The sequence below is a fragment of the Corythoichthys intestinalis genome, chromosome 7 (assembly GCF_030265065.1).
Source record: "Corythoichthys intestinalis isolate RoL2023-P3 chromosome 7, ASM3026506v1, whole genome shotgun sequence".
NCBI classification, from domain to species: domain Eukaryota; kingdom Metazoa; phylum Chordata; class Actinopteri; order Syngnathiformes; family Syngnathidae; genus Corythoichthys; species Corythoichthys intestinalis.
The window spans coordinates 15,636,828-15,651,112 of record NC_080401.1 but is presented as its reverse complement, the minus strand read 5'-3'; the positions used below and the strand labels follow the sequence as shown (position 1 = coordinate 15,651,112).

Below are 14,285 nucleotides of genomic sequence, written 5' to 3'. Positions count from 1 at the left end.
GTATTAGCTATGTTTGATCTCCCAAAAATGCAGGGAGAAATCCCTTGCTTACAGCTGCAAGGCTCAACCCTCCCCCACCAGTTGTTGCTCAGTCTCAGTGAGTCAGCTGTGCTACAAAATGGGTGAAACTCCTGAACTTTTCACCCATCGAAGAAAACGAAATTGCTGGTATTGTATAATACTTCCCGCTACGGAAAAGTTAGTCGGCTGCGGCTTAGAGGAAGAGGGCCAACAGACATGTAAAATATGTTTGAGGACGGTGGCTGCTGATGAGGCAATAACTCCAATATTATTTCGCATTCATACAAAACTAAAGCTTAGTAAACACTATCATGAACGTTTCCCCACTAGCTACGAGAGTTAACTCAATCATGTTTAGTGTGTGTAGCAGTGGTAATACGTGTTTTTTCTCTCTCTAAAAACTGTCTGTATTGAGAAAAAGTGTGTACAATGTAACTATGATACGAGTCATACACACATGCTTTTTATAGAAGACAATTGAATTATTTTTTGTTCTGATGGTAATAATGTGTAGCAGTGGCTGTGGGTTTACGCGCACCTAGAGGACAGCATTTATTTTAATTTTATTTAGAATATTTCAGCTATTTATTTTTAAATTTATTTTAACTTAACATTATACTTACAGTTATGTGAAAAACTTAGGACACCCTATGGAAGCCTGTGTGTTTCATAATATATTTGGTCATGGATATTTAATATCAATTTTAACAATCTTGAGAGATTCAAGAAATACAACTAAACAATTAAAACTGAAAAGAAAAAAAACAGATCTTTTATAACATTCTGTAAAATGGGAATTTTAAATAAATGCAATTTCTGTTGAGGAATAAATTAAGACACCCCCACATTCAATCTCACTTAAAATGACTTAAATCATACACAAGTGTATCACACCAGGTGCACATAATTAGAACATCCCACCCAGTGTTTTGAAGGAGGCTTGCCTTATTTAAGCCTCAAATTTAATTTAGGGTGCCCCTGACTGTTGAAGTGAGAGAAAACACCATGGTGAGATCAAAGGAGCTGTCTGAGGCCTTCAGAAAGAAGATTCTAGACGCTTATGAGTCTGGTAAGGGATTTCAAGAGAACTCAAAAGAATATAAAATCAGCCATTCCACTGTCCGGAAAATAGTCTACAAGTGGAGGAAATTCAAAACAACTGTGAACATTCCCAGCTTTACCCTGAGAGCAGACCGCAAGATGCTAAAAGAAGTCTCCAAAAACCCTAAAACAGGGGTCTCAAACCGATTCCACAAAGGGCCGCAGTGGGTCCTGGTCTTTGTTCCAACAGATCCAAAACAGACAGTTCAACCAATGAGGTTTCTGCTAAAGTAAGCAGCACCTGACTGCAATTAACTGATTACACTTGTTAGACACCAGATTGGTGAAAAGGGATTGTTCTCGTTTGGTTGGAATGAAATCCAGTACCCACTGCGGCCCTTTGAGGACCGGTTTGAGACCCCTGCCCTAAAATGTCATCACGGGACCTACAGCAGGCTCTTGCTTCTGTTGATGTGAAAGTGCATGCCTCTTCAATCAAAAAGAGACTTCAGAAGTTTAACCTTCCAGGGAGGTGTTCAAGGAGGAAACCTTTGCTCTCCAAGAAGAACATGAAGGCAAGACTGAATTTTGCCAGAGTGAATGTAGACATAGACCAAGACTCCTGGAGAAATGTTCTTTCGACAGATGGATCTTTGGACACCACAACAGAGGACATGTTTGGCATAAATCTAATACAGCATTCCAGGAAAAGAACCTCATACCAACTGTGAAGCATGGAGATGGAAGTGTCATGGTTTGGGGATGCTATGCAGCAGCAGGACTTGGCCAATTCGCCATCATAGAATCCACCAGGAATTCTATCGTGTATCAGAGTGTGCTTGAAGATCATGTGAGAACATCCAAGAAAAAAATTAAAGCTGAAGCGAAACTGGACCCTGCGACATGACAATGACCCAAAACATGCCAGTAAATCGATCTTTGATTGACTGAAAAGGAAGAAATGGATACTCCTGAAATAGCCGAGTCAAAGCCCAGATCTTATTCCCATTGGGATGCTGTGAGGTGACTTGAAACGGGCTGTACTGTACATGCAAGAAACCCTTCAAACATCTCACAGCAGAAAGTATTCTGAGTGAGGCAAACTTTCTTCAGACCGATGTCAAAGACTGCTACAGTGTAACACAAAAGTGAGTACACCCCTCGCATTTCTGCAGATATTTATTTATTCATGGGACAACACTGACAAAATGACACTTTGACACAATGAAAAGTAGTCTGTGTGCAGCTTATATAATAGAGTTCATTTATTTCCCCTCAAAATAACTCAAAATATAGCCATTAATATCTAGACCCCTGGCAATAAAAGTGGGTACATCCCTTAGAAACTACATACATCCCTAAATGTCCAAATTGAGTACTGCTTGTCATTTTCCCTCCAAAATGTCATGTGACTCGTTACAGGAGTGCTGTATGCATTGCTGCAGAGATTGAAGAGGTGGGGGGTCAGCCTGTTAGTGCTGAGACCATACGCCGTTTTCTATATCAAATTGGTGTGCATGGCTGTCACCCCAGGAGGAAGCCTCTTCTGAAGACGGTACACAAGAAAGCCCGCCCGTCTGATTAGACCATAGGACATGGTTCCAGTAATCCATGTGCTTTGTTGACATGTCTTCAGCAATCTGTTTGCGGGCTTTCTTATGTACCGTCTTCAGAAGAGGCTTCCCCTGGGGTGAAAGCCATGCACACCAATTTGATGTAGTGTGCGGCGTATGGTCTGAGCACTAACAGGCTGACTCCCTACCGCTTCAATCTCTGCAGCAATGCTGACAGCACTCCTGTTACGAGTCACATGACATTTTGGGGGGAAAATGACAAGCAGTACTCAATTTGGACATTTAGGGATATACGTAGTTTCTAAGGGGTGTACTCACTTTTATTGCCAGGGGTTTAGATATTAATGGCTATATTTTGAGGGGAAAATAAATTAACTGTATTTTTTAAGCTGCACACACACTACTTTTCATTGTGTCAAAGTGTTATTTTGTCAGTGTTGTCCCATGAAAAGATATACTTAAATATCTGCAGAAATGCGAGGGGTGTACTCACTTTTGTGATACACTGTAGATGACTCCAAAAAGCGTCTCACTGAAGTTATTTCAGCCAAAGGGGGTAACACTTGCTATTATGTGGTAGTGTGTCCTAACTTTTTCCTCAGTTAGAATATGCCTTTTTGTTCATATATTTGGTTTAATGAGTAAAACAATGTTAATTTTTGTTGTTTACCTGCAATTAAATCACTTTCTTTTCCAGAGAAAAAGAAAAACAAGCTCAGACATTGATATGTGAACATTTCATAATAAAGATCTAAATATTTCATGGGGTATCCTAATTTTTTCACGTGACTATTTTCCAATTTGCTAATATGTTTTGAAAAATAAAAGTCCTGTTCAATGGGTTGTTTTTTAACCCAGATATCTAAAAGTAACCAATACCGTGAAACCGTGATATTTTTCCTTAAGGTTATCATACCATCAGAAACTCGTACCGGCACATGCCTAGTCACCAATAATATTTCTAGGACACTTTCTTCTGCATCTGCAGATATATGTGGTGTAGCTGCAGATATTTTGTTAGATTTGTTAGATGTTTTTTATGGTCAAAAATTTCATTGTGAACACATATTGCTGGCATTTGTTTTTATTGTTCTGTTGCGCTGGACATTCAGCATGGTCACTCTTGAGTCTGATTTAATAAGGACAAGGCAAACCTGAGCATATCGTCGAGTGTGGTCACATTTCATTAGTTCTGTAGGAGTTGGCTGGCAGTGATGATGACTCGCACATTGCGCCAAGGTTTCAACTTTGTCTCACTCAAACTTTTTTTCTTAATTCCAGCCCCAAAGCAATTGCACTCACTCACCTGTGTGCTCCGAGGTTAATGCAGCTGATTCCCAGGTTGTAGCGGGACCGGATAAATCCCGGCTGCAGTTCCAAAGCTCGTGTGTACGCCTCCACCGCCTCCTCGCTCCGGTCTCCGTTTGCCAGAGTGGCCCCTAGCCGGTTCCACAGCAAATAATCCTGGGAGGGATATAGATGTTTTAAGTCCGTAGAGCTGAATTATCTGCTTTGCAACAAAAACAAGTCACTTGATTTTTGCTGTGAGAAAGTGATAAAATGTCAACGTCAGCTCCTCGCTAAACTAACAAGGGTAATTTAAGGAGAGCTGCGTTACATCACTCAGGGTGTCCTTGTGCTTGTTGGCCACCTGCAGGTACACACACACATGCTCACAGAGGTCATGGTCTACGACAGTACAGGGGGCCTTTATCTAAGGCTGAGCCTTGCAGTGGGGATATAATTATCTGGCTTTGTGTTCAGAGATAGTTTTGCAGCAGGGGGGTGGGTAGAAAATTACCAAGTCAGATGTGCGAGGGTGGATTTAGCATTGAGTAATGTTCATCCCGACCTGGGACATCGTGAGGGAGGACAGATGCTGATTTGCATTAAGGGGATGCAGAGACATTCAAAACTTTTGTGTCTTCATGCATATCGACGTTTTGCTGTCATTTTGCATGGGCACTGGGCTCTAGTTAAAGTCACTCAAAATCGTTGCGGCAGATTTTTTACGTTTTGAAATTTCACCTCAAAACTCCATAGCCGCAGCTTTTTCGTGACTGTATGCAACCATGCTCTATGAACTACTATGACTTTTAGATGTGCCTCACCGCATTTATTTTCTATTAACGTCAGTTCTCGATGAGTGTGTGTGTCTACTTGCTTTAGGGCGCTCAACACTTTCCATGTCGAAGTCATGTGTGTGACACAGAGTGCCCAGCTGAATTTTTCTTGATCAAAGGCACTGTCAGGCACAACTTAGTGTGCATTTAGCAGGAAATATGCAAATGATATCACCCATTTAGCCACCCATCATTTCCCACACGGCTTATCCTGTTCAGAGCCATGAAAGAACACGGCAGTACGCCCATGATTTTCTAGTAAATCTAAATGATTTATTTTAGTAGTTGACAATATTCTACTTGGTACAAAAGGTTTACAGTATGCTGATGTATGCCATGTCCACTATTCTATATCATCGCTGTCTGATGACAACCTTGTAAGATGACTTATAACATAACGTGATTCCCTGTTTTCTTTTGAACCGTGTCATTAAGCAATAAAATGTTTTACGACACAAAGTATTTAAGTGCGTAGCAAGGTAAGGACAAGAGCTGTTCACTATTGCTTTGTTTGAATGAACTACGTTTCACCAACCTTATTTTAGGTCAGCTGTCGGGACCTATTTTGACCAAGAGAGCCAAAACACCCAACATATTTTAAAATATGATTCCATGAGAGCTATACAGTGTGTGTGTGTGTGTGTGTGTCTATACAGTATATATACTGTATATACAGTACTCTATGTGGTGGAAAACACAGACAAGGCTGAAAAACCAGTTTCTGCTCCTGCACCCCTCTATGAAATAAACTACTGAATTTTAAGCCAAAAGAACTGTTGTGTTTGATAGAACAATATGTCTATATTCTGTCATAGCAGTTTCATGTCGCATTATGCCCTCGGACTATTTTTAATTTGTCCGTTTTACCCTGGAGACCCATGTTTACAGACACTGCGCAACCGTTTCTGTTTCAACCCAGCCATAAAAAGAAGGTAAGTATGTTTATTATTCGAAATGTCTAGCATTTTTTAGCTTAGAATCATTAATTGATGTCTGATAATTAAAAAGACTCGCATGTTTTAAACTTTTAAACAAATTACGTCACAATGAAAAAAATAGTGCACATATTTTGTTACTGTCGCATTTTCCCCGACATTTTAGATGATGAATATTAAACTTTCAAACAAATTACGTCACATTAAAAAAAATAGTGCTCATTTTTTGTTACTGTCGCATTTCCCCTGACATTTTAGATGATAAATAACTGATCCAAACAAAGAAAAAAAAATTAAAAATAGGTTAAATATTTGAAAAAGAAAATCTCGACCACTCCTTGCTGTCTGTGACTTCTGCATCACGACCCTTGTTATATTACCGTGTTTCACCCATAAAATCCCCACAAAGTCCGGCTGTGGCCATTCACAGCTGTGTCTTGACACTCAGTGATACATGTTTTTGGATCGAAACAAGGTAAGTATGCGATAATATGTCATTAAAATCATGGTGTCTTTAATCATTGAAAGCCACAAAAAGTCATACATTGCAGTCGAACGCTCGCAAGAGAATTATGGACACAGCAGGCTAACTGACTAGCATGCTGTCCATTATCTTTTCGACCTTTGTTGCCTTTTGGATTGCTTATTATGGGATGATATCGATGTGTTAGATACTTTAGATGCTTATATCATAAAGCCTAGGTCCTAGGCTTCAAGGCTAATTACAATAAATAGATAGTGTTATGTACTTACATTTATATATTCCCTTTATGCATAGAGTCTTTTATTCGCAGTATCTTGCATTCACATTCTTTGATCACAGTTGAAAAATATTTAGCCCACTGCAAAAATTAAAATATTATGGTATTGGAATTTAACCCCTAAAATTCCCCTGGAAATGTTTTTTCTTTGCACAGATTAAAATCAAGCCATATCAAAAACTGTATGCAGTAAAGTTATCATAAATTATACAGCTAACTCCCAGTTTAGCCATGTTTATTTACAAAATAAAACACAGGGCTAAATTGAATCTACATTTATTCACACACACCAATTTCCATTATTATCGTACATCCACCCACATGTCTTAGTGCATGCATATTGATTATCAAAGGGTGATCATCTTGAAGTGTTCGTTACTTATTCTTATTCTTACTTATTAAACCTTTTTTTAAATGATAAACTTAAGAAAATTTCAAAGGTCCCAAAAATGTCTATTTTTCACTCAATTGATTTGACCTACTTTCTTACTTCAGAAAATAGAGATTTTAAGCTTTCCAATGATGTTTCAAACATGCATATAGGACAATTTTGAAATTTGGCCAAATTGGAGGTCTCAGAGCGGAACTTCATGTCACCTGAGTGTTATTCCGCCTTCTCCGCGATTGCGTGTATTTTTGTTTGCATTTAATAAACCCTTGAACGTATCCCTCCGTTGTTTTCTTTCAGGTACAACCTTGTTTCCGCAGTTGCGGACCCTAACATAGGCAACAAAATAAACCACACATTTCCAAAGATGGACAATGGACCCTTCCTTTGGTCTGCGATCCAGTAGCAATTTCATTTCGTTATGTTTTTGGTTTAATTTAGCTATTTCCAGTTTGCTATGTTGATAATTGCGATGTTTGTCTACCACTTCTTGTCTTACTCGGAAGAAAGACGAAGTGACGATCGACCCGCAATGATATTTACATCATCCGCTATCGTGCTGTGACCCTTTAATTTAACGTCTGCTTTCACACACACCGCTTCCCCGTAAAGTCCTGAACATTATACTAAGATGCGACTCGGCAAATGTACGCACCATTCCTGTGACAGTCGACTTGGGAATTTGCTTTCACATACAGTGGGGCAAATAAATATTTCGTCAACCACTAATTGTGCAAGTTCTCCCACTTGAAAATATTAGAGAGGCCTGCAATGGTCAACATGGTTAAACCTCAACCATGAGAGACAGAATGTGGGAAAAAAAAAACAGAAAATCACATTGTTTGATTTCTAAATAATTTATTTGCAAATTATGGTGGAAAATAAGTATTTGGTCAATACCAAAAGTTCATCTCAATACTTTGTTATGTACCCTTTGTTGGCAATAACGGAGGCCAAACGTTTTCTGTAACTCTTCACAAGCTTTTCAGCACACTGTTGCTGCTATTTTGGCCCATTTCTCCATGCAGATCTCATCTATAGAAGTGATGTTTTGAGGCTGTTGTTGGGCAACACGGAGTTTGAACTCCCTTCACAGATTTTCTATGGGGTTGAGATCTGGACACTGGCTAGGCCACTCCAGGACCTTGAAATGCTTCTTAAGAAGCCACGCCTTTGTTGCCCTGGCTGTGTGTTTGGGATCATTGTCATGCTGAAAGACCCAGCCTCATCTCATCTTCAGTGCCCTTGCTGATGGAAGGAGATTTTCACTCAAAATCTCTTGATACATGGCCCCATTCATTCTTTCCTTTGCACAGATCAGTCGTCCTGGTCCCTTTGCAGAAAAACAGCCCCAAAGCATTATGTTTCCACCCCCATGCTTCACAGTGGGTATGGTGCAATTCAGTATTCTTTTTCCTCCAAACAAGAGAAGCTGTGTTTCTACCAAAAAGTTCCAATTTTTGTTTCATCTGACCATAACACATTCTCCCAGTCCTCTTCTGGTTCATTCAAATGCTCTCTAGCGAACCGCACACGGGCCTGGATGTGTACTTTCTTCAGCAGGAGGACACGTCTGGCAGTGCAGGATTTGAGTCTCTGGCGGCGCATTGTGTTACTGATAGTAGACTTTGTTACTGTGGTCCCAGCTCTCTATAGGTCATTCACTAGGTCCCCCCGTGTGGTTCTGGAATTTTTGCTCCCCGTTCTTGTTATCATTTTGACGCCACAGGGTGAGGGGGGAGTTGAAAGTCCGTGTTGCCCAACGACAGCCCCAAAACATCACTGCTCTAGAGGAGATCTGCATGGAGGAATGGGCCAAAATACCAGCAACAGTGTGTGAAAAGCTTGTGAAGAGTTACAGAAAACGTTTGGCCTCTGTTATTGCCAATAAAGGGTACATAACAAAGTATTGAGATGAACTTTTGGTATAGACCAAATACTTATTTTCCACCACGATTTGCAAATAAATTCTTTAAAAATCAAACCATGTGATTTTCTGTTTTTTTTTTTCCCACATTCTGTCTCTCATGGTTAAGGTTTACCCATGTTGACAGTTACAGGCCTCTCTAATATTTTCTAGTGGGAGAACTTGCACAGTTAGTGGTTGACTAAATACTTATTTGCCCCACTGTATAAGGGCTGTTCAGGTGTATGTGATAGGGGCTTAACAAATAAAAACATGGTTTAGCGCTGCGTAAATCTCCTGGTAGTGAAAACAGCAACCAGGGAACTTGTGAATAACAGTGGCAGAGACCTCTAGGGCAGCCGTTCCGCTCTCCTGGAAGTGACGACAATTTTGACAGGCGAAAAAGTAATGAAAGTGAAACTGATCGTGCCTCTGTGACTTGAGGTACCACTCAGTCAACTTTCATGGTTTAATTTTGCCTTACGCATTTTTTATATACTCCAGTTTGCTCGGCATTAACTCATTTGCTCCAAAAAACTTATAGATTCTATTTTTAATTGTTTCAGTGTCCCAAAGGTGTATTTATATGTCTTTTAGTTTTTTTTTTTTTTTTTTAACAAGAGATATCTCTGGGTTCTGATTCAACTTAGCTCCAAACCACAAAGCTGAAAATCCATTTTAAAGCAATAAAACTGGCCACTGGAGAGCAGTAGCACATTTTGTAAGACCCGCAACCCGATTCAACGGCAATGAATGGCCGGGCCGCACGGCCGGGGCGCCGGTGGATGGCGACCAAATGGAGAACAACCTAGAGGACACCCGGGATGCCAGGCGCTGGACGACCGAGCAGAACGACTGGGACCACCAGTGCAGCGGACAATGCCGTTGAGTCCGTGCTGCTCGCCGAGCAGACCCCGCAGAGACTCCAAAAAAAATCCATCTTTATGAGACAGGCGGCGATGAGGGAAAAGTTTACTCGGCTGTTACGGCCACAACAGCATCATCTGTCAGTTAGTTATGTGTAAATAGTTACTTTGCTATCAAAAGATGTATTTGTCTTGTTGTTTATGTTATGTAAAAGGAAAACATTATTCAGATGTTTGAGATGTAACTAAAGCAAAAAATATCTGTGTTAAAGTCAAAGTTATGTTTGAAATGTATGCTTTCACAAAAAGCTCAATTTCTCAGTTTTTTCATCAGAAATTAAAGTTGCTCAAACTAAGCTATTCTCTAATGCTGATTTCTAAAGAATGGAAAAAGATATGAACTTACTTTTTTTCCTGCTGAAAGAAGAGAGTCTAACCTTTCTTTTGGTGGGTTCCATGTTTATATAGCAATAGAACAGAATTTTCTGTGGGCCTTGCAAAATCAGTCAAAATCCAGTAAAACGGCAAGGAGCGAAGGGGGTTGCACCGGTGAAAATGGCTGGGTGTGAATGAGTTACAGTTGTGGTCAAAAGTTTACATACACTTGTGAAGAACATAATGTCATGGCTCTCTTGAGTTTCCAGTTATTTCTACAACTCTGATTTTTCTCTGATAGAGTGATTGGAACAGATACTTTGTCACAAAAAACATTCATGAAGTTTGGTTCTTTTATGACTTTATTATGGGTGAACAGAAAAAGGTGATCAAATCTGCTGGGTCAAAAATATACATACAGCAGCGCTAATATTTGGTAACATGTCCCTTGGCCATTTTCACTTCAATTAGGCGCTTTTGGTAGCCATCCACAAGCTTCTGGCAAGCTTCTGGTTGAATCTTTGACCACTCCTCTTGACAGAATTGGTGCAGTTCAGTTAAATTTTATGGCTTTCTGACATGGACTTGTTTCTTCAGCATTGTCCACAAGTTCTCAATGGGGTTTAAGTCAGGACTTTGGGAAGGCCATTCCAAAACCTTAACTCTAGCCTGATTTAGCCATTCCATGACCACTTTTGATGTGTGTTTGGGGTCATTGTCCTGTTGGAACACCCAACTGCGCCCAAGACCCAATCTTCGGGCTGATGATGTTAGGTTATCTTGAAGAATTTGAAGATAATCCTCCTTCTTCATTATCCCATTTACTCTCTGTAAAGCATCAGTTCCATTGGCAGCAAAAACAGCCCCACAGCATAATATTAACACCACCGTGCTTGACGGTAGGCATGGTGTACTTGGAGTTAAAGGCCTAACCTTTTCTCCTCCAAACATATTGCTGGGCATTGTGGCCAAACAGCTCGATTTTTGTTTCGTCTGACCACAGAACTTTCCTCCAGAAGGTCTTATCTTTGTCCATGTGATCAGCAGCAAACGTCAGTGGAGCCTTAAGGTGCCGCTTTTGCAGCAAGGGCTTCCTTCTTGCACGGCAGCCTCTCAGTCCATGGAGATGCAAAACACGCTTGACTGTGGACACTGACACCTGTGTTCCAGCAGCTTCTAATTCTTGGCAGATCTGCTTTTTGGTGATTCTCGGTTGAATCTTCACCCTCCTGACCAATTTTCTCTCAGCAGCAGGTGATAGCTTGCGTTTTCTTCCTGATCGTGGCAGTGACAAAACAGTGCCATGCACTTTATACGTACAAACAATTGTTTGCACTGTTGCTCTTGGGACATGCAGCTGCTTTGAAATGGCTCCAAGTGACTTTCCTGACTTGTTCAAGTCAATGATTGTTCAAGTCAATAATCATTCACAAGAAATTGCTAATTCGTGTTGCTGTAGGTATATTTTTGACCCAACAGATTTGATCACTTTTTCTGTTAACCCATAATAAAGTCATAAAAGAACCAAACTTCATGAATGTTTTTTGTGACAAAGAAGTATCTGTTCCAATCACTCTATCGGAGAAAAATCAGAGTTGTAGAAATAACTGGAAACTCAAGAGAGCCATGACATTATGTTCTTCACAAGTGTATGTAAACTTTTGACCACAACTGTAAGTTGGAAGGGGCCAGCCCCGCTGCTGGCTGAGCAGAAACTTAATGTGCGAGACGAGCTCCGTACTAACATCCATCTCCGTGCAATCTGTGAAGGGAGGACCACCAATGGGCACTGATTTGAATATGTTATTGCGACCTATGTTTGAAAGTACAAGAAAAAATGTGTGACTGGACCAATCAGCTCATTGATGTCAAACGAGCCGGCCGGTTCCACATATAAAATTACGTTGGCCAAGAGCCAGACGCACTCATCAAAAGAGCCACATATGGCTAGCGAGACATAAGTACCTCATCTCTGTTTTAGGTTATGATGTTGTTTTTCAGCAGATGATGGTTGATAAAAGTATTACTGTAAAGTAAGTTCGATATCAGGCGACCATTTGAAATATCCTATAAACTATCAATTGCGCGATTTACGTACATAATGAAATCTCAACACTTTGTGTAAAACTTGTTTTACATTGCTAGATGTATGGCTAGAAGTTGAAAAGAACATGACTAATAAAGTCTGCTTCTGTGCGAATACTTTTGTAGAGTTTGGAGGTCAGCCTTTCGTATATCTGCCTCTGCGTTTCTGAGAGTCTCTATGGGAATGTTCCATTACAAAGTGGAAGTATTCAGCAATGCACAACAGGGCGAACCTTGATAATGTCAAAACTGAGCTATGCGGAAAAAATTCAAAACAGCCAAATTATTCCATGACAAAATGTGCGTAGGACTGTGGGTATCGATTATTATTTTAATAACCTTGCTAGTTTATTGTGCAAGTTTATGTCCTTTCTTGAGTATGTGGTACAGCTATACCTCAGGCCGCACCGACAAGGCCGTGTTGAATGCGTCCACCGCTTTGTTGAACTCTCCGCTGAGGTTGTAAAGCACCCCGAGGCCCGTCTGCAAGTCCGGGTCAACGGTGTCCGAATTGTGCTGGACTGCTTCCAGGAAAAGTTCCTTGACCTCAGGTAGCATGGCGCTGTAAACACATTCAGAGGATGATTACTATGACTCCATGTTGCGAAGTGACTGTTGTTTTACTTGAAAGAGGGGAGAAAAACACATGATTCCTAATTTTCCACTGAAAGTCATTTTCTCCCATGTGGTCAGGCATTACAAATGCATTGAAGATGGGTATAAAAGATAATGCGGATAATTACAGGGAGCCGTTAACCAGCAGGGTTAAAGGAGAGGGATGGAGAGAACAGTAGAAAGAATAGAATTGGGAAGATCCTGCATGGATTAGCGGGAACATCACAGTAATTGGGATGTACCTGTATCTCTTCACTTTGACTAGACGATTAATGATTTGATAGAAGGCTTCTTTCCTCGGGAAAAGAATTAAGCCTTTTCTATCTGATGTTCAAAGCTGAAAAACTCCATTTTAAAGGCTTAAGATAGAAGCGTCTCCTCCTCAAGCAGGGATTGTGAGTGGTTGCGAGAGGAGGACGTGGCTGTCAAGATAGCGAAAGAACGGCAACACCAGCCATGGTTCACAGAGCCGGCTAGTTCTTGTGCTTTGAGCCACTCAATGAATATTAGAACAAAATGTAATATCTTGTTGAACATGATAACAATATGCCATAACAATTTTTTTTGTTGGTCGGCAGTTTTGGGATGACAAACAGTGAAGAAAATTACAATTTGAACACACTGCTATTTTGCAAGTTCTCCAACTTAGAAATCATGGAGCGGGCTAAAATTTTCATCGTAGGTGCATGTACACTGTGAGAGAGATAATCTGAATAGAAAAATCCAGAAATCACAATGTATTTTTTTTTAACAATTTATTTGTGTGATACAGCTGCAAATAAGTATTTGAACAACTGAGAAAACTAATGTTAATATTTGGTACAGTAGCCTTTGTTTGCAATTACAGAGGTCAAATGTTTCCTGTAGCTTTTTAACCAGTTTGCGCACAGTGCAGGAGGGATCTTGGCCCACTCACCAGTCAGGTTTCTGGGCTGTCGCTGAGCAACACGGAGTTTGAGTTCCCTCCAAAGGTTTTCTATTGGGTTTAGGTCTGGAGAGCAGCTAAACCATGCTAGAACCTTGTTATGCTTCTTACGGAGCCACTCCTTGGTTTTCCTGGCTCTCTGCCCATCTTCAATGCTCTGACTGAAGGAAGGAGGTTGTTCCCCAAAATGTCCAAATACCGGGCCCCAGTCATCCTCTCTGTAATACAGTGCACTCATTCTGTCCCATGCGCAGAAAAACACACCCAAACATGATGCTACCACCCCATGCTTCACAGTAGGGATAGTGTTCTTGAGATAGTACTCATCATTTTTCTTTCTCAAAACACGGTTAGTGGAATTATGACCAAAAAGTTCTATTTTACTCTCATCTGACCACAAAACCTGCTCCCATGACTCCTCTGCATCATGTAAATGGTCATAGGCAAATTTAAGACGGGCCTTGACATATGCAGGAACCTTCCGTACCATGCATGATTTCAAATCATGACGTCTTAGTGTATTACCAACAGTAACCTTGGAAACGGTGGTCCCAGCGCTTTTCAGGTCATTGACCAACTCCTGTCGTGTAGTCCTGGGCTGATTCCTCACCTTTCTTAAAATCATTGAGACCCCACGAGGTGATATCTTACATGGGGCTCCACTCCGATT

At 40.6% G+C, this 14,285-nt stretch overlaps 1 protein-coding gene across 3 annotated transcripts in view; it reads right to left on the bottom strand.

The window, feature by feature from the left end:
• Positions 1–14,285, bottom strand: part of pex5la (peroxisomal biogenesis factor 5-like a) — a 187,272-nt gene that overhangs the window by 15,257 nt on the left and 157,730 nt on the right. For all 3 annotated transcript variants that reach the window (XM_057840380.1, XM_057840381.1, XM_057840383.1), the window contains 2 exons: positions 12,472–12,637; positions 3,943–4,100 (listed from right to left, as the gene is read on the bottom strand). In XM_057840380.1, coding sequence (XP_057696363.1) covers positions 3,943–4,100; positions 12,472–12,637 — 324 coding nt within the window. The remainder of the gene's footprint in view (positions 1–3,942; positions 4,101–12,471; positions 12,638–14,285) is intronic.